The sequence below is a fragment of the Melanotaenia boesemani genome, chromosome 21 (genome assembly GCF_017639745.1).
Source record: "Melanotaenia boesemani isolate fMelBoe1 chromosome 21, fMelBoe1.pri, whole genome shotgun sequence".
NCBI classification, from domain to species: Eukaryota; Metazoa; Chordata; class Actinopteri; order Atheriniformes; family Melanotaeniidae; genus Melanotaenia; species Melanotaenia boesemani.
This window is the reverse complement of record NC_055702.1, coordinates 10,868,248-10,888,262: the sequence shown is the minus strand read 5'-3', so window position 1 is coordinate 10,888,262 and position 20,015 is coordinate 10,868,248. Positions and strand designations below refer to the sequence as shown.

At 39.3% G+C, this 20,015-nt stretch overlaps 2 protein-coding genes across 9 annotated transcripts; one reads left to right on the top strand and one right to left on the bottom strand.

Moving 5' to 3' along the window:
- Positions 1–541: 541 nt before the first annotated feature.
- LOC121632014 (4-hydroxyphenylpyruvate dioxygenase-like protein) lies at positions 542–5,761 on the bottom strand. The gene is made up of 5 exons (XM_041973140.1): positions 5,049–5,761; positions 4,095–4,261; positions 3,855–4,006; positions 1,414–1,538; positions 542–1,005 (listed from the first exon to the last, which is right to left on the bottom strand). The coding sequence occupies exons 1-5, from the start codon at positions 5,741–5,743 to the stop codon at positions 804–806; spliced, it is 1,341 nt and encodes a 446-aa protein (XP_041829074.1). The 5' UTR covers positions 5,744–5,761; the 3' UTR covers positions 542–803.
- Positions 5,762–6,269: 508 nt separating this feature from the next.
- On the top strand, positions 6,270–20,013 carry LOC121632012 (ubiquitin thioesterase ZRANB1). 8 transcript variants are annotated; one of them, XM_041973138.1, is made up of 11 exons: positions 6,270–6,561; positions 6,868–6,924; positions 7,004–7,855; positions 11,354–11,541; positions 12,366–12,519; positions 13,323–13,394; positions 13,883–14,081; positions 14,947–15,067; positions 16,941–17,070; positions 17,908–18,137; positions 19,023–20,013. In XM_041973138.1, the coding sequence occupies exons 3-11, from the start codon at positions 7,024–7,026 to the stop codon at positions 19,236–19,238; spliced, it is 2,142 nt and encodes a 713-aa protein (XP_041829072.1). In that variant the 5' UTR covers positions 6,270–6,561; positions 6,868–6,924; positions 7,004–7,023; the 3' UTR covers positions 19,239–20,013. The 8 variants fall into 8 exon arrangements, with proteins under 8 accessions (XP_041829072.1, XP_041829071.1, XP_041829069.1 ...); XM_041973137.1 differs by having other exon boundaries at positions 6,868–6,929; XM_041973135.1 differs by having other exon boundaries at positions 6,847–6,929.
- The last annotated feature ends 2 nt before the right edge of the window (positions 20,014–20,015 follow it).

Genomic DNA, 20,015 nt, shown 5'->3' with positions numbered 1-20,015 from the left:
AATAAAGGAGTTTGGGTCAATTATTAAGAACATATCTTGATATAAGATCTTTATTTTGTAATTTTAGCTTACAGATGTCAGCATGACAGCCAACATGGCCAAATGTTGTTTGACATTAATTAAGACTACACCAAAAACATGAAAAGGTCAGTCAAAAGGCCTTTCTAGGTTTCCAAATAAAGGAAAGTATGAAAAACACGTTTATTCTCTTTAGCCTAATTAAGTCGATTCCTTTGATAGCTATTGTAAAGATTATTGTACAATTTATTAATTTCTTTTCCCTTCACTAATTCATCCCTACAGCAGTTTGAAAGCTTACATGTAGGGAAGGAAATTCTACCTTCTTCTTCAAAAATCTCTGAATCTAAGTCATCTCAAGAAACTTTATTGGTCATAGTTAGCGATACAATGTAATACATGCAGTAAAATTAAGGATCTCCCTGGTGTTTACCTAAAAGAACCTGAGAGTTTACTATCTTATTCACACACACTGTAAGAGACATGGAGCATGTGATTTAAAGACAGTAATTGGTCCTCATGATCTGTTGTGGGTATAACACATTTATTGAGGAACAGTTGCTCTGGAGTCATTTGGTTTGCTTTGATGTAGTCAGAACAAAGAATCTTTTACAGCAAACAAGAGTATTTTTCTTGTAACATTTCAAGTATTCTGTGCAGCATCTGATGTGTTGAACTCGTTTATATAAAGTCAATTGTGGTCAATGACTGTCACTAAAGTAAGTGCTATAACACTGATATAAACAAACACATCTGAAATAAATTAAACTTAAAAAATGTATTGACTAGTGTTGAGCAGTTTGCACGGATTTTAGGGATCCATCTCTTTGAGAATCCCTCTTTTCATTCTCCATATATGCCTGCACTGATCTCCACAGTGCCTTGATGTTGCCCTCGCCGAAACCTGTCGCCCCTCTTCGCTCTATCAACTCCAGGAAGAAGGTGTCCTCTGCAAATATGGGCTTGGTGAACACCTGGAGAAGGTATCTGAGAGCATCACAGCAAGGACAGGAGGATGCATGGTTAGCCTTCCATTATGACCCAACTCTGACCCAGCATGTTTCCCCAAGGCTTTAATAACCAACAGAATTTCATGTGATTCTTTCAACAATGCTAAAATATATCCAGGTGAGGTTTCTGCAACTGGAAACTGTATAAGAATATTAACTTTAAAATAATGATAATAAAAAAATCAATCAAGATAATGAGATTCTCAGTGCAGCATCCCTATTTTAGTTAATAGGTTGCTACTTAAATCAGTATGAACTGTTGCTTTTTACGTATTAAAATTTAGAGAAAGTAGTAGAAAGACAGACAAAAAAAAGCCTCCTTCAGAAAACTGTCCGGAAGACATGCAAGCGTAATAGAGGTGGTAGATTATTGATTACATCTCACCTTCTGTCGTTGGATGCTCTCATAGATAAGGGATCCTGGTGCAGGTCTGTATCCAGGAGAATGCCATGCTGTGCCAGCATCTGGGGATTGTGTCCTGCTTCCTCTATTTCCTGCTGTTTTCCCACCTGCCACAGTACACATGAAGTGCAAAACAATTACTGACGTGGTGGTTTGCAAATTTGGTCCTGGTCAGAATCACTGGCACCACTAAACAGCACAGAACTGAGATATTCTTTAGGAATAAATAAATTTAAAAATGGTTTATATATTCTAATAAAACTAAACAAAATTAAACCTAGACACCAATTATTGACAGGATGCTATAGTCACTAAGAATATACAAGAATTTAAAAACTTATGCATTGTTGCAAATATTTTATATGCATTCTCATTCATTTACTCATTTATTATTCATTTACTTATTTAAGCATTCTTATTCATTTACTTATTTACATTTTATCCTTAGATTTTAGTAACATGCATTAGGCTCTGCTTTTAATTAATAGAACTACATTATATAGTGGTGCTGAGGTGAAAACAGCTTAATTATTATTATTCCTTCACAGCTCACAGATAATGCATTCACAAACAGGACACAAACTCATATAGGGTTACTGAGTTCAATACTGAGAAAAGAGCTAAGAACTAGCGGCCTTGACAATGTTCTGGATGGCCAGTAGGGAGTAATCGTAAATATTGTTACATCTCTTTGCTTATCTATTCACTCCTAGCAGAACGGAATTTCCCAGTAACTCAGAAATCATTAAAAAGTACAGCCTTTGTGTAAAACTGTGGGAACAGGTAGAAGAAAGTCAGCAAAAAAAAGGCAGACAGATAACAGGGCAGAGCGAAGCATCTTCTTTCCTTTCAGCTCTGACGTACCCCAAAAGGAGGACCTGGAGGAATCAAATTCCCGGAAGAAGGAAGGACCACCTTGCAAAATACACATTCACATGAATGCGCACCACATGCACGCACATAGCCACAATGCTTTGTATCACTATAAATGAGGAGGATAATTTAGGTAGGCGGGTCTTTTGGCTGAACCGAAGGGTCCTGACACTTTGTGTATTAGTTGATCAGAAGCTAAGCTAACAGGCCTCCTTCTCGAGAAGATATGTATTGTTTTCTTATTACTGGCTTAACAAAGAATTGTCAATTCTACTCAAACTCTGGTGTTTTTGCCTTCTTTTAAAAATGTGGATTTTTGAACACTCTTCCTTCTGATTTACAGGTGGTGAACAAATCTTTAAAGCCAACAAAGAATATTTTAAAACTTCAGCATTCATGGTTCCTTAATAAAACCCGTTCATCATAATCCCCCCTCATTTTTTTAACAAAGGTCTGCAAAAAAAAAAAAAAAAAAGTGGCGCTAACTGTGGGAAAACAAGATGAAACATGTATTTAATGCTTCAGGCTGGAGCAATCTGGAGAGGTGGTTTCAGTCTGAGCCTACAAAATAAGCAGCAAGCTAAATTAAATAGGTCTCCATGGGTGACTGCCATTTCAACTGGGTCACAAAAAGGTAAAAAGTCCTTTTTTAGGGAGAAAAACAAATACAAAAAAACCCGTACCAAACAGCCATAAAGAAACCCTGACAGGAAAACATGGCCAGAAAAGAGAAGTGATCTAAATCCCATTGAAAACCTGTAGATAGAGCTAAAATCTACCAAAATAGACTTCTGCAAACTTAATAGAGCTTTATGGAATGGCAAAAAGTACCAACAGAATTGGGCAACAGGCTTCCAAATGGCTACAAGGTAAGTCTGGAGGCCGTGTCTGTTGCTAAATGCTCTGCAAAAGGGTGTTAGGGTTACAATAAACTATCCATTACTGAAGGATGTCATTATTGGATAGTTTTTATGTGTATGCGTTAGCTCAGTTAAAAATGTTATGTGTGTTTTAGTTTTTTGTTTGCAAGATTCTTACAAAAGTAAGGCATGCATCTGCATTTTACCAGATGTGGGACATGACTTTGCTTAGCAGTGTGCAACTTTAGATGACATAAAACAATAATCCAAAAAAACATAAATAAAATAAAAAAAAATAAATAAAAAAAAACAATAAAACAAAATTAAATCAATTTTTAAAAATATTAATCCTGGATATGGGCTCAGTATTTTTCATTCCAGCCTTGGTGAAAGTATGCAAACTGCTGTTGTTACACTTTGCTCCACTGTTTACTGGTACAAAGCAGGGCCTGTCCTCTTTGTGCCTGGTGATGTCACAGCCTTGAAAACACTGATTATGAACTGGGCCACTTACACAGCTACAGACTGAAAGGCCAGTCCAGGTCTGATTCTCTTTAATATAATCAAAATCTTACAGCATGCATTATGCTTTTTGTTGATTAAATTTTGGGACCACATCTGACAGGAGATTAGTATCTCCTTGTTTCTTTGTTAAAGTAAATGAGTTGTACAACTCTGAGTAAGCCAAACCTCTGTGTAGTAGGCCGGAGGAGGAGAGAAAAACTGTACACCAGCTTCAGCCATTGCATGTGCAGTAGAGACAATGTTTTTGGTGTACAGTGCAATGTGCTGGATCCCCGGGGCCTTATGCTCCTCCAGGAAGGTGTCAACCTGGTTTCTGCCTAAAATAAGTAAAAGTACATATGAAAGTAGTGGTGCAAGCAGGAGGTATAATATCATAAAATATGGATGAAATCAAATGGTTTAAACCTTGTTGAGGTAGTGATTCTGCAATTACAAACTTGCAGTCAGGCTCTTTCTTGTCTACAAATGGAAGAGTGATGCCAGCTTTGCTGCATTTCCAATACTGCATGGCAGTGAGTCGCAGTCCAACGCCTTCCTGGTTTACCACAAAACCTTCATCCACATCTTCATTACTACACAGGAGAAGAAAAACACGTTTTTAAGAAAAATTAAGAAAAAGAAAAACCACACTGGGATTATGAACTGTATCGTTCTGTGCAAAAGTCTTGAATCATCCATTATTTCTTTATATATTGACAGTGAACAAGAGAAAAACAATGTCATTTGTCTTTTTTCTTCCCTAAGAATAATTTCTTGACAGCCACCCTGAAGCCTATCAGATCCTGTGTCAGGTTTTTAATAGCTTTCTTTTCCATTTCTTAGGGACATCAGTTTTTACATATTCTGTATTTTTTTTTATCTGCCAATTTTTCTTTTCCCTATAGCTTTTTTTGCCTGTCACTATCCTCAACAGGTTTATGAACAAACTGCATTATGCCAAGATATGCTTAGATTTTGGGCATATATTTTTTAAGCCACTTTGGATATTATGCCATTGAAACTATGTTATCTCTGGCATTTTAAAGATGTAGCAACACATCGATAGTAACAAAATGCCTACCATAGTGTAACTTTGGGTCTTTGCCAATTTGTATATTATAGATGTAATGCTGGTTCATCCTTTGAGTTAAATGTTTTATGATTGAGTGATTTATTAGTCAGTGTTAAGAGACTTAAACACACAATCTTCTAAATTGTCAGGTGCAAGGACTGAACTGAATAAAAATTATTTAAAAAGGAAGCAGCCAATGTCCACAGAAAAGATTGCAAGAAAGATTGCAAGCAAGCTTTACATGTTGAAAGGAAAATGGGAAGAAATAATGGGTGACTCAATACTTACACAATATCAAAGCTTCTCACCTATCAATGAAAAACCTCTTGAAACCAAATAGCTTCTCATACCACTTCATGACCTGGTGAGTGGAATTCCTGGGACAGGCATAAGTAACGTGGTCAAAATGTGTTACTGGACAAGACATGTCCTCTTCTTCCAAGCTCCAACCCTTTTCCGTGACATCAAACCCGGGTAGAAAGATCCCCCCATATTTTTTCCTGTCAATAAGCGTGTGGCACACGTTTCCGACAACTGATTTAACGACGGAGTAGGTGACCAGGCCATTCTCGTCCTCGACAGTCGTGGGGGGCACCAGGAAATTACAACCCAGATGGTGGAGAACCTTGAATGACCTTTCAACATCCTCTACCTCGAAACACACGTTACTGACAGAGTCCAGCGGGTGATGCGGGCTGACATCGTAAAGAAATGCTGAGGAAATACCCTGCTTGTGTTTCCCAACGTCAGTCCGGCGTGGATCGATTGAATGTTTGTCCGTTGCACTAAGCAGCCCTTCATTCAATCCGGTCACATTATGGTTTGGCCCCTCATTTACAACGAAAACAGCTGCTCCCTTCCTAAAAGCCACCTGCTTGGACTTAGCAGTCAATCTAGTTGCAAATAAATTAAACTTGTATTTGGAAACAAGGTCATATGATAATTTCTGCCCATTAGAAACGTGGAGCGAAACGTGGTGTAGCCGGCGCAAGGGAACTGCCATGTTGTGCTGCGTGACGTTTTGACAGGAGGTGTGTCCAAAAAAAAAAATCACCCCGTTACATCTGATTACATGTTGAACCAGTGATGTAACTTGGAGGTTAATAACCGTAACTCTTCTTCGTGTACGGAAGATAACACACTTTCAAACTATTTCTCACTTGCTCTTTCTAACACCTGAAATATTTTTTATTAATAAAATCAACTTTGCTCCACTCAACCTTCAAGAGTTGTGAGGTGGTTTGGGGTTCGAAAAAGCTCGGATATTAATTACATAATCAGTTAAATGCCTCACATTAAAATTTGAGACTTACAGTACAGAATGTGTACAGTGGGCATAAATCTGGGAAAATAAAGTTGTTGAGCTACGTGATGTAAACACGTTTTGTCTTTAAATATGAAATCTCACAGTGCCCTAGAAAATTCAGGTAGTTCATGAAGGCAACACAGTACTTTCCCTTTATCCAATCACATTGAGAGCTTGGCCAGATGATTGGTGACGAAAGCAGGCTAGCGTTTATTTTGGCTCTGCTTCTCATTTGTGTAGCTGTCGCCGCCATTAAACAAGACGGAGGCAGTTTAAACCATGGAGTGTTGCGGATTTATACCATGATTGGAGGAGTTCGGGGGTCCTGTCAATGTGCATTTTGGCCTGCGACGGGTTAATTTGTCCGTGAAGGTAAACATGTGAGAGGCCAAAGAAGTCGAAACAATTCGGATTGGGAAAGGTTTGATTGAGCAGGAGGAAGGAGGGGGGACTGGACAAGAAGGGTTTGTTGTGGTTTTCAGCTGCACTTGAGAGACGAACGAAGTCACGAAACGGTAAGATTTTATATATTTTTCTGCAAATACTCATAATTATCTTGTGTTCCATGTTTTTTGACCCAAAAACGGTCGTTGACAATGTAACTGCACGTTAGCTAACGATTTATATGCTACGAGGTTAGCATGCCAGCTAGCGAGTTTAGGCTAAAGACTGAAACATCCATACACAGCAACACTATGCTGCCCCTGGTCATGTGAATTAAATCGAGACTGTTATCCTTGCTCAGTACTGTTACAGATAATGAAGACTGGTAGACAGTTTCATTCAAGGTACAATTTCAGACTGTCAGTTTGTCATTGAAGATGACTGACTAGATGCAAGTTTGTTAAACTACTGGAACACCCACTCTACTGACTAAAGTAAAGTACCTTAAATTATTATTATAATTATCAAGTATTTAGTGTATCTTTATACCTCACATCTCACTGGATTTCACAGAAAAAACGAAGTGACTCACAATGACGGAACAACAGAGGGTGAAGTGGGCCTGTGACTACTGCACTTACGAGAACTGGCCATCTGCAATCAAGTGCACAATGTGCCGTGCACCAAAGTTGAGGGGTCCTATCATCACAGAAGAACCTTATAAAAACAGCCCTGACCTGGATCCCAGTCTGGAATGGGATCCTCCTAGAACTGAAGGTGGAAGCAGCCTCCTTATCTGTCCTGACTCCAGTGCTAGACCCAGAGTCAGATCATCTAGTATGGCTGAGATTGCCAATAAGTGGTCCTGCCAGATGTGCACCTATCTGAACTGGCCTCGAGCTATTCGTTGCACACAGTGTCTGTGTCAGCGCCCAAGGACCAGCAGCCCCACTGAGTCCCCCCAAACTTCGGGATCCAACGCAGGCTGCCGTCCTGCTGTTCACTCTCCCGTGGGCACCTGTGAGGAGTACAATGACAGGAACAGACTCAACACTCACCAACAGCACTGGACATGTACAGGTTGTACTTACCAAAACTGGCCCAGAACTACAAAGTGTGTGGTTTGTGACCTCCCCAAGCCTAACAGCCAGGAAGCCATAGAGCTACCAGAATCTGCAGAACCCTCACCCTTGATCAATGAACAGGACATGGCACGATGGAGGGGTAGTTGCAGTGGAAGCCTGGGCCAAAGGAGATCGCCTCCTATGGCCAAAAGGGAAGACAATGTCAAAATGGACTTCCAGAGGATAGAGCTTGCAGCTGGAGCCATGAGTAAAGAGGAACAGGAGGTTGACTTCAAGAAGCTGAAGCAGATTAGAAATCGGATGAAGAAAACAGACTGGCTGTTCCTCAGTGCTTGTGCTGGTGAGTTTTTGTACTTTTTATCATATCATTCCAGCAAGGGGTGAAGTAGTTAAATAGCTGATCCATGGAAAATTTATCTACATAAGTTTAAAGACACAGATTTTTTTGTGTTTACTTCTGGTGTTTTTTTTGTTTTTTTCAAAAGCTCTCCAATTGATTTTGTGTTTTGTCAGTGGTTGGCAACATGCCCTGTTGTTTAAACTCCAAATATTAGAGTACTATGGCATTAAGAAAGCCATGGGCTTGGCAAGCTCTGCTAGTTTCCTTTGTCAAGGTCAATCAGCTGAAGTGAGATTGTACTTATCAGCAAAGTGTAAATGATGATTAATGGTAACATAATAAAGACACATATCTCAAAAAGCTGGTAGGAGTTGGTCCAACGCATCATTGAGGCCCTATCTGGCCTTGATGTGCTACTAAGAGCATCTTTGAAACACTAAGAGGGTGTGAGTGCTTCCCAGCTGGTGGATGAATGGGCTGTCTGGGCTGCACAGTGAGAGTGGAGCCTGTGGACCAGAGACTGCCTTGGCACACAGTCAACACACCCTGTAAACACTGGTGCTTATGTGCTGAGCAGCGGCCTCCAGGAGGCAAAAATAGCCTTGGCATAACATGAGAAACTGTCCAAAAAAAAAAACTTAAAGGCAGCATGTGATCAGCTGTGCACTCCTGACCTTTTGCAGTGATTGCACTTCCCAGGTTGCTTTTGAGAAGTAGAAAACATTTTTCTCCTGAGGTAGGTTAAGACATTTTTTTGTTTTCTTTTAAGTCTATGCATGAATTCTACCTATTGACATCCCCATTCAGCTTAATTCATAATTATGCATTAGTCTATTTATTTATATTCACGCCATCTCCTGACTTGTTGTAATTATGTTGCTTCTTGTCATAGTTTTTGTCAGTGAAGGAAGTTCCTGAGTCAAGTAGCACATTTTGACCAAGACGCCTAACACTTCCTCAGGTCTCGGAACTTAGTCTCACCTCACTCTGTTGTTTCCCCCATATTTCTGTTGTTGTAGAGCTCTGAACTTGAGCCAGAATCTTAAAATCCCATTGATTCTACTTCCTCCTTAAAGGGAAGCAGACTCTGTTTTTGGAATGACATGTTTTATTTTACAGAGTCTATAATCAGCAGCACTTACATTGCAGCTTGCATAATTCTTTTAAAACAGTACATTGCTTAAGTGCTTATAGTTTAATGTTTCTCATGATGATGCTGTTGTGTGCAGTTTTTGTGATCTATCGTGAAGAAAACAATTGTGGGTGATCTTGTTTTTCCTTCATGCTAGCCATAATTTAGGTAATCTGATGAACTTTTATTTGATGAGCCAAAAATGTCAGCCATCCGTGACAACAAAATTCAACCTAAAATGGTTGTATCATTTTACAGAAATGGTTACAGATATCCTAAACTATTTTTAGGCTGCAAAGTCATTCATCACACCACGTATATGATAAACAGAAGTCGCATACAGTAGTTTATGCTCTTGAGAAATGTGTTTGCCTTTTTTTTTTTTTTTTACCTAATAAGCAATATAAAGTTGCAGACTTTTAAGTTTTATATAATCTGCAGAAATTATTGGACTGGACACAGTACTGTGATTAGGAATGTTGTCACATTGTCGAACATGTCAGACACTAACACTGAATTGCCAACACCCCCCCCCCAACCGAACCTTAATGATTTTTTGTAGGACTGATATTATATAGACAACTCAGCCCTGAGGGGTTAATTTCTTTTACATCTCCTGATTATTCCTCATTACTGCAAAGTACCTATTATTTACCAATCTTCCTAGAATAAGATAATGGGAGATGAAGGATAATGAGAATGCAAGCTAGAATGAATAAGGCTAAGTCATCAAATAGCTTCATGTGCATTAAATCCACTACCCAGCTAGCTTCTAGGTAACAAAAGATCAAATGCGGAAAAATAATAAAAAAAAAACAAAAAACAGCAGTGTGTTTTGGTGTTAGGCCTTCATGCAATATATCAACAACATAGAGACATGTCTGCCTGTGTTAACCCTATATTCAATACTGACACTTTTATTTATTTATTTTTAAACAAGATTGCAATACAAAAGAGGAACTGGGGCTAAGTTTACTACTTGTTTGGAGAACAAGCTAAAATACTTACTCATCCCTTTCTAAAAGACACTACCATATTGTTAGGTGCTTTTACGAGGTCCTTCTAGCACTGCTGCAGCCACAGAACATCCCTACCAAAATAATTTTGACATCTATTTATGGATCTGTCTCTGCAAAATGTCACCCAGCATGTGTAAAATGAGATGACACACTCTCAGGCCAACTTCTCCAAAGGTAACTGTCCCCTTCCCCTTAGAAATAACATCCTCATAATTTGGGAGTCTGTTTAAACATGCCAGTGCTCTGTGTACCACCTAGCTGTTGTGCATTTCACTCATAACAGATGTTGAGACTACAAGGTCCGAAAAGGGGTTCTGGGGGGGGGGGGGGGGGGGGGGGTTGCTAATCTGCACAGCCTGTTCTCTGTCTGACATAGCTCTGTGATAGCTCTGCATTATAAGCCACACTGTTCTGTCTGTTCAGCTAAGTAGAAGCCTGACAGTGTGATGGCTGTTCTCACTCTGGGTTAGCTAGCGGCTACATCTAGAGGTCATCAGGATTGTCAGTTGACGTCAATATCTAGAAATTTGTATTCTCTTTGCATTTAGTTTTTTTTTTTTTGTTTTTTTTTTTCTGTTTCAAGTTGTCTTGAAAATGTATCACAGATTCAAATGGAAATTGGTTGCGACTATGAACAGCACGATGAATTGGCAGAGTCTGACATATAACTTTTAGCCCTCTTATGGAACATGACAAGCTGTCTGTTACATCTTGCTTCTATTATAAGCAAGTATATCGAGTTGAAGCAACTCCAAAAGCCAGTCAAAGTGATTTTAAATGCATGTGCGTCTTTAAATGAATTGCCATGTGTTTTAAAAATACATTTACTTTCATTTTGCAATCCTGCCAATGAGGAAAACTGGTATTTTGAAATAATAGGTTTAAAATATACCTACCTAGCAGTTTCAGTACACTTAGCAAACACGAATCCAAGGTAAAACAGTAATACTGTACTAAAAACTAAATTGCGTTGATGGTATACTGAGACTGAATCAACTTTGATGATTTTGAGTTAATTTTTGTAGTCCTACTTGGTGTATAGTGTTATAGCTTGTGTTTCTTCCTGAGCCAGGTTCTGCTGGACGTTTTTCCTTTCCACTGTCGCCCCTTGCATGCTCAGGATGGGGGATTGGTTCAAAGTCAAGATTCAATTCAATCTGTTGGTTTTTCTTAACACAGCTGTTATTTATTATGAAATTGGCTCAAATTGATTTGTCTGTAAAGTGCCCTTAGATGACATTGTTGTGAAGTTGCGCTATACAAATAAAGCAGAATTGAATCAAATTAATGTGTTTTTTTTTAACATAAATAATCTGTTTCTTATTCCTTCCTCCCTTTTTGCTGCAGGAGTTGTAGAAGGAGATCTGGCGGCAGTAGAAGCCTACAAGTCGTCCGGTGGTGATATCGCCCGACAGCTCACTGCAGATGAGGTGCAGCTACTCAATCGATCCTCAGCGTTCGATGTAGGCTTCACCTTGGTACATTTGGCTATTCGCTTCCAGAGGCAAGACATGCTCGCCATTCTGTTGACAGAAGTAAGTCTGACTTCGTTTTTGGCATTACAGCACCACTGGAATTAAAACAGTTTTCCTTGAGGGTTATCAAAGGTATTAAACCCGTTTGACATACTTTTCAGCTCTTGAATGGACCAAAAAGCAGAATGATTAGATTAAGCAGAATACAATTTTCCTTTTAAAAACAAATATATCAGAAATAAAAATGACAATATTCTTCTCCTTTTGCATTTTTTAAATTGGTTATTTTTGACAAGATGAAGTCCATCTTGTAATTTATATGCTAGTTTGTGTTTCTCCCTGTTATGCACATTAGTCTATTAATTGTTGACGATATATACCAGATTCCTAATATTATGGTGGAAGTGCAGGATTAGGTGGAGGATTAGCTTGGCTTCAGTCGCTGGTTCCAAATGGAATGATAATGCAGAGCTGATATGGCTTGCAAGAAGAGGATCAATGATTAGGGAAGACACAGAGTACTGCAGGGTGAAATGAGCTACTGAGGATAGAAGGGAACTATGACCTCTTTACTGTGTTTGCACAGCAATGTTTAATCATCACATAGAAATTCGTGAGTATTGGTCTCATTGTCATCTCTAAACATATAAAGAAAAGGTATTATAGGTTAGATGAGCTTCTCTTTTTGTTGTATTTGCTTGGATTTAGTTTTAAGTAAAATCCAAAAACATTAGGTGACAAATATGTTTGCAAATTATCCAACTCTCATAAATTTACAAATTACAACTTTTTAAACTCACAGTTGGTAAAAACTCAAACTAAATCATTGTGCATGTGTTCAACTTTAACTTCTTGTTAAGCTGTATGTACTGTTTGTCTATAAGGTAAACCAGCAGGCAGCAAAGTGTATCCCTTCCATGGTGTGTCCCGAGCTGACGGAGCAGATCCGCAGGGAAATTGCAGCTTCACTACATCAGCGCAAAGGAGACTTTGCCTGTTACTTCCTCACTGACTTGGTCACCTTCACTCTGCCTGCAGGTACTTGTGACATCCTGATAATTGGATCATACATGCTGTAAACTAATGAAACTCCTCCTCTATCTTTATTCACCCCTCTAGGAATATCCCTCTACTGGTCTGTGCTTGTTTTCCCCTGCAGATGAAATAACAGTCAACACTTGTACTGACAATGAATATTACAAGCTGCAAATAATAGGAAAATAATATTTTGGGATATTGTGAGATTGCATTTCAGTTCACATGTAGACTTTTCCATATCAATGTGTGAACTTGAATGTTTTTCTTCAGTGAAGAACTGGTTCCCAATCAGTGTCTGTGGCATAATGTCACCATCGAACTAACATGCACTTTGCTTTTAAGAACAACCAGTATTCTAATTCAGTGCTGTCGTTGCCACTGGAATGAAAGATTATGTAGGCTTCACTGATAGATTATTATTTTTTCTTTGTCATTGTGCAATGCCAAGCATTTTACTGCAGACTGAAATTGGCCTGAGGCCAGCTGCAGGGATTCACTCTCTCTCTCTCCGTTGCTGTCTTTCTTGCTTTCTGACAAAGCCAGCGTCATTCATTATTGAACCAGAGAATGGCCACCAGTGTTCTAGCTTTAAGTGTGTTTAGTTCAATACACACTGAAACACAACACGCTGCACAGAGCTTGTGTTTACAGTGTGCCACTGACAAAACATCATGCAGTGAGTGGAACTGCAAAGAACATCCCCTCTGTGGGTCATTATTGGAGCCTTTATGTTCATCTCGGCCTCGTGTACCATTAGGTAATAATGAGTATGATAGGTTTTTAATGCTCATGTGTCTTTACAGATATCGAGGACTTGCCGCCTGCTGTCCAGGAGAAGCTGTTTGATGAAGTGCTGGATCGAGACGTGCAGAAAGGTACCTGAAATTTATACATCTGTTATATCTGGTGTTTGCAGAAGTTCACAGAAGAAGGTTTTCATGCAAGGTGTTTTTAGGCTTATGGCCTATTTAAACCATCATAAACTGGGCTACTGGGGAGATTAGTTTTAATTGTTTTGCATAAAAAAAGAATAGGAAGAAATGGGAACACATGTTTGATAACATGATGTAAAAATGCAGAGATTTAGGTTATAACTGGTTACACAACTTGCAGTTTGCCTCTCATAAAGACAAGCTGCATATCTGGAGCACTCAACATCGCATCTATGAATAGATTAAGGACCATTTTTGTCAGAATCTTTCTTTTTGGCCCCTTTATTGCTGCACTGAGGTTTATATCCTTAGCAATAATTTTCCTGTGCGAAAAGCTCTTATTTTAAATTTATCTTGAAACACAGCCTGATGAAGGCTGTCATCCTCATTTTGCCTTTTTAATAATTCAATAGTTTTTGTCCCATGCATAGAATTAGAAGAGGAATCTCCTGTTATCAACTGGTCCCTGGAGCTGGGCACACGCCTGGACAGTCGTCTGTACGCCTTGTGGAACCGCACAGCTGGAGACTGTCTGTTGGACTCAGTTCTACAGGCCACCTGGGGCATCTATGATAAGGACTCTGTGCTCCGCAAGACTCTCCATGACAGCCTGCACGACTGCTCCCACTGGTGAGACACACCAAACATTTTTAGTATTTGGAATATTATCCAAAATTATACTCTGTGTATTTTTTTTTCTCAGTTTACCTAAACAGTCTGAGCTGATTATAATAAAGAGTTGACTGGACTATAAAACTACTGTGAACATTGCTACAGAACTTGCTAAGCCCAGTTTACATGTTCAAAAACAGCTTTGTTTCTTCTGTGTTAAGACAAAGTGAGTCATAAGGGTCACTTTTGTCACCTTCATAAAAAAAAATGTATAATATACTTGTTAATAGGCTGTTGATTCTGCTTTTCCTGGCTGTTCTTGTCCTAGCAGCTGCAATTACACTCTATTTTAGAGTTTTGATTCTTGCCGTCTTGATCCCCCCTTCCCCCCTTCTCATTTGTGCTTTCATGAGTTGTTGTTTTTTCCATAACTGATCGTCTTCCTCGGGTCCTCCTGTTAGTGGTTCTGTCCTCCCTGTGTTCCTGAAATGGCTTGTTTACAGGCTGCCAGCATTATTTTAATTTAAGCCTCACAGGCAATGTACTGTTTGTGATTATTTTACTTGCAGACTGCGTGCAGAGTCATTTCTTAGGGATATTTTCATACTTCCCCACCATAGTCAAATACTGAAGGTTTGATAACGTGAAGAGGGATTAAAGAAATGTTGTGCTTTTTTAATGTGTTCAGCAAAGTTGTGTGGGGAAATCTTGTTTTTGTGTATTTAATTTAAATTTAAACCTTTTAGATATGCACTACTTTCTGGTAATGTACACCCCAGAAGGATTATAGACTGAGCTTTTTTTTTTATGTAAGCAGGGCCACTTGGATTCAAAAGAACAGCAAATATCATCTGTGACTTTATCTTTTTCACCTACCCCTTAGGTTTTACACACGTTGGAAGGAGTGGGAGTCCTGGTACTCGCAGAGCTTTGGTTTACATTTTTCCCTTAGAGAGGAGCAGTGGCAGGAGGACTGGGCCTTCATCCTGTCTTTGGCCAGCCAGGTAATTATGAGGGTCTTTCTTTTTACCCTCTTCCTCTTAGTGAAGTGCTACGAGGGTTTAGAAGTTGTAAAAATGGCAGAATTGCATACAGAGGTCTATAGAAATAATAGTAGAGCTGCAACAACTGGCCAGATCAGCATTAAGATCAGTCAGAAAAACACTGCAAGAGGAATAAAAAGTTACAATAACTTATGAGTCTTCTCCCTAAATGATTATTAACTGGAACAAACATACTTGAAATTGAGAGCAAAAAGTTCTGTAACGTACAAACCTTATGCTCAAATTCATCCTCAAAGAAATGTTTACAGATTAGTTGAGTGTCAGTTTAATCCTACACCAAATAGTCATGTTACATGCTCATCATATGCTCCACTGACTCAACAGACACGTGTCTATATAATTGAACAGGCTGACAGCACAACTGTTAAAAATATTTCATGTGCCATCGCAGCACCTGTGGTCAAATACTCTACATATCTAACATGAAGTGAGTTGTTGTTGTTTTCTTTGGCAGTGATTTGGATGCCAGCGTTGTGTTTTCTTGTCCGTCCCCTTTTTTCAGCAGCACTCTTCAAAACGCTGCAGTTCAGCAATTCAGGCTGATAAAACCACAAATCTACTTTTATGTTGCCTTTAAAACAAGGACTCAAAGTTGTAATTACAAATGATCTTCAAACTCATAAATGCACCAAATAAAGGATGATGGTAGTTTTATAACTGATATTTTAACATTGACAGTTGTGGCAGCAGAGTGGAAGGAATTGCGTTTGCTAAGCGCTGTTGTGAAAGGTGAATAATCTGTGAATGACAAGGAGGACATTAGCAATTATTGTAGATCCCATAAGATGGAGTTGTAGGTTGACCCAACAGCAGATCCACTTGGCTGGCATGCCTGCTGAGGCAGCACTCCCTCCCAACATGTGACCCTGGGATTACAAGTGTTGAGCTCAGAGCCTCTCCTCTGGCAGCATAAACACAGCAAACGCTGCTGTTTGATGCCATCATCTGAGGCTTCAAAAGCAACTGATAAGTTTCAAATGTTGAAATTATTCTTTCTATATCCCACCCCAAAAGTGGGGAAGACCTAAGTCCCCTTTTAACAGGAATTATTGTAGCTGTAGTATATTTCAGAGCAGTTATCTAATCTGCTTTCTGCTTATTCAGTTAGTACTGCAAGATGAGAAGGACAGAGTGGCATGTAGATGTACTCAGAACTGCAGTGTTGCAGTTTGATGGCAGTACTTGGCAGCGTCAGCCCCCCTTAATTATTTTTAGTTGCCTTTATGTTTTATGTACACTCAGTAGGGGTTTGTGTATATATGATTACAACTGCATATGGGTTTAAATATTATATTTTAATGCTATGATGTCACATTTGACAAACTGCACAGAAGCCTGTTTGTTGTACGACTGTGCAGTTATACCATGCTCTTAAGGTGCTTGGCATGAAGCCACGTGCCTGCCACCTTTTTAGTGTGGATCATAAATTTACTGAGCTGAGAGAAGATTTTGGGAGATAGCTTGGCTTCTCTTTTGTAAAGCAGAAAACTAGTGTAATTTGTTCTGTGTCAGGAGGAGGTGACTTTATAGCCTCTATGAGGAGGATTGTGTGTGGACACAACTCATATCAGACTGTGACAGATATATTAATTGAAAATATATGTTAAAAGCTTATAAAATGTGCGAGTATATTCCATCTTCAGATAACCAAAACCTGTTGTAATAAAATGTGCCTTTGTGATATTTAAACTATTGCTGTTCCTGCTCTGATAAATTTCCTGTCCATCGTTTTGTGTTGTATTGTCCCTGTGAAGTTAAAGCAAAAGAGTGTGTGAGTGAATATTTTTTAGTGAAAGTTTGTTTTTCTCCTCAGCCTGGGGCAAGCCTGGAGCAGACCCACATTTTTGTTCTCGCACATATTCTTCGAAGACCGATTATAGTCTACGGAGTAAAATACTACAAAAGTTTCCGTGGGGAAACGTTAGGATACACTCGTTTTCAAGGTGAGGTTCTTCTCTCTCTTTTTAAGTAAACCTCAAATATTTTATTAGTAATTTACATAATGATTTTGTTTTCAACATTTAAGCTTCTGAATAATTATTTTAAGTGTTCTGTCACCCAAACCATAAATTAACTCCAGCACAAAGGAATGCAGGGTAAACTTCATTTCTATCTGATCCCACAAAACTCAATTTATGCAGTTTCTATAGAGCTGCTTTCTCCTGTAAGGATTGTTGGCTTGGAGCCTTTTAGTGCTTCCAGCTTGTTGAATCATTTTAGGGATGATGAAAGTAGAGCTCAGTGTTCATTTCTAATATTTGTTTTTGCTTTTTATTTCTTTTCATTTATTCAAATGACAGTATTTCACCCAGGACTCAAACTCAAACACAACAGAAACTTAGCTTAACGTTGCTTATAACGTATTTATCATCAGGGGGAACCCAATATTTTGCCTGAAAACTAGTGAATGCAAAACTGAAATGCTTTACAATAGTCTTTACTGAACTTCAGTTTTACTAATGATTACAATAAAATTTGTTTAAAGCTGCAGCCATAGTACTGGGTTGTCATGGTAGAAGTCATAGTACACAGTGTGAGTGTTGTTTCGTTAGAAGCAGGTTGCACCACAGACCTGCCCTCTGCTCACAATAGTAGACCAATTGTTTCTAATCAGCTGATAAGCTTCTGATGTCAGATCTGATATGGTGCTCGGCCCCAGCGGACATTCACACATGTTGAAATCTGAGTGTGTGGTTGCAGGGCCTGTTCTTTCCAGGTTCCTCCAGTGTCAGGGTATGCAGCAGCTCCCAGCTTGCCTGACTTGCTTTGTGTGTTTTTAGGTGTGTACCTACCTCTGTTATGGGAGCAAAGTTTCTGTTGGAAGAGCCCCATTGCTCTGGGTTACACACGGGGCCACTTCTCAGCCCTGGTGGCCATGGAGAACGATGGATACGACAATCGTGGAGCAGGGGCCAACCTCAATACTGACGACGACGTAACGGTCACTTTCTTACCACTGGTGGACAGTGAGAGGAAACTGCTGCACATTCACTTTCTGTCTGCTCAAGAGGTATGAACTGAGACAATGGTTGAAGTTTTGCTTTATATTCTTCCTTCCTGAATTTTTTTTAAAACTCGCATTATGCTCAAATGTATAAACATGGTTAGAATAGAACCTGTAAAAAGCTATTTTAAACCAGTGGACTGTTTCTACATCATAGCTCCACATGATGGATGAGAGGAGACTGATTGTAATACGATTCAGGAAGATCAATAACAGACCAAACAGACAAAACAGCATTGCAACAGAAGTCAGGAGATACAGAATGAGTCATAGCGCCAATAATCAGATCCGCTGTTGGCATCCCCTTAAAATATCATGCACAGTGTTCTCTCTCACTCTGGAAAAACAGGCGAGTGCTTAAAACTGGCCACAGGGATTATTTATTAGTGGAAATCATTTTTCTGTCTTAGCTGAGACAATGTCAAGGACACGGCTTAAGATCACCCTCTATAAAAAGTGCCAAAGGGGAAGGGAAGAAAAAAAAAAATGTGGTTCTGAACTAAATTAAACTTTGCAAAAGAACACAAAACACAGCCTGATGAATAGTGGGAGCAAATCGTTTGGTCAGATGAGGCCCAGTGTGTTCTCGATGAACCACTGTGAGTGCATGAGAGCAAAATAGGATTTATTTATAGCACAATTTAATTTATGTGAATAAATAAAAACACTGGCTGACAGGAGGACTCCTTGTTTTCTTCTAAAGGGAAAGTAGGAACACTTGTCTTTAAGATGTCACAATTAAATGGCAGAACATCACAGCAAAAATATATACAGTATCAGTATTCCCCAAGCTGAGGAACATTTGGAAAATAACAGGTTGAATCTCTGGCATGGAAAGCAGAACAGTGTCTTGTATCTTTGTTGTTCATTTTAACTTGGTTTGTCTGTCAGATGGGCAACGAGGAGCAGCAGGAGAAGCTGCTGAGGGAGTGGCTGGACTGCTGTGTGACAGAAGGAGGCATGCTGGCCGCCATGCAAAAGAGCTCGCGTCGCCGTAACCACCCCTTGGTCACCCAGATGGTGGAGAAGTGGTTGGACAGATACCGCCAGATCCGCCCCTGTGCCTCTCTCTCTGACGGTGAGGAGGAGGAGGATGAAGATGAGTGAGTGTGGGGAAGTAGAGAGGACATAAGCAGAGCTTGAAAATGGACATTGAAGGCTCTGTGAGAGATTACCTTACTATTTTTTTTTTCTTTTTCTTTATCCAAAATGTAAATCCTTCACTTGTAATAATGCATGTGTTCTGTGTGCTCTGTGGTAGAAAAGATACCAGCACTATCCAACAGAATCCTTATTACTGCTCCCATAAAAGCACATCAAGTCCTCTTGGTTTCCCCTCATATACTCCGATTTCTCCCTAGTTGTTATTGACTAATCATTTCAGCTAGAACGTATAGGAACATGTACTCTATTTAAGGAAATCCCAAAGCTGCACTAGAGGAGGAATTTCATTTTTAGACTTGCCTGACAGAAATTGTGCTTAAGACAAAAAAGATGCTAATCCATGTCTGTATGTAGAGGGTTAAATGCACCCATTTTCCTGATTGCTGATCCCTCTGCACACCACACTTGATGTTTGATTTATTTATTTCTTTAGGAGTGTTAGCACATGGAGGCGCTACCCTTTGTTCTGCCCTGTTTTATCTGTGTTTTGTTTGATCCACTCAGTCTTGAAGTATTTTATTTTGCACAGATAATACCCACATTCTGTGAGGGGAGGGGTGGGGTGACATTCAAGTTTACTGACATTTTTACATGAAACTTGGTAGCTCCTGTTCATGTTAGAGTGGTGGTGACGCTGGTGGGGAATAAAAGACAAACACTCTGCCTCTTTCAGCGGAGAGCATTAATATTAAATTTGACTCACTTGCATCAACTTAAATT

What these genes read in the sequence shown, in the direction of transcription:
- LOC121632012 (XM_041973132.1), top strand. Translation starts at nt 7,024, where the DNA reads ATGACGGAACAACAGAGGGTGAAGTGGGCCTGTGACTACTGCACTTAC. An exon ending in GTTCCTCAGTGCTTGTGCTG is followed by an intron (nt 7,856 to 11,353) that starts GTGAGTTTTTGT and finishes TTTTTGCTGCAG; the next exon opens with GAGTTGTAGAAGGAGATCTG. An exon ending in TCCTGTCTTTGGCCAGCCAG is followed by an intron (nt 15,068 to 16,940) that starts GTAATTATGAGG and finishes TTTTCTCCTCAG; the next exon opens with CCTGGGGCAAGCCTGGAGCA.
- LOC121632014 (XM_041973140.1), bottom strand. Translation starts at nt 5,743, where the DNA reads ATGGCAGTTCCCTTGCGCCGGCTACACCACGTTTCGCTCCACGTTTCT. An exon ending in AAGAGGTTTTTCATTGATAG is followed by an intron (nt 4,262 to 5,048) that starts GTGAGAAGCTTT and finishes TCTCCTGTGTAG; the next exon opens with TAATGAAGATGTGGATGAAG. An exon ending in AGAGCATCCAACGACAGAAG is followed by an intron (nt 1,006 to 1,413) that starts GTGAGATGTAAT and finishes TGATGCTCTCAG; the next exon opens with ATACCTTCTCCAGGTGTTCA.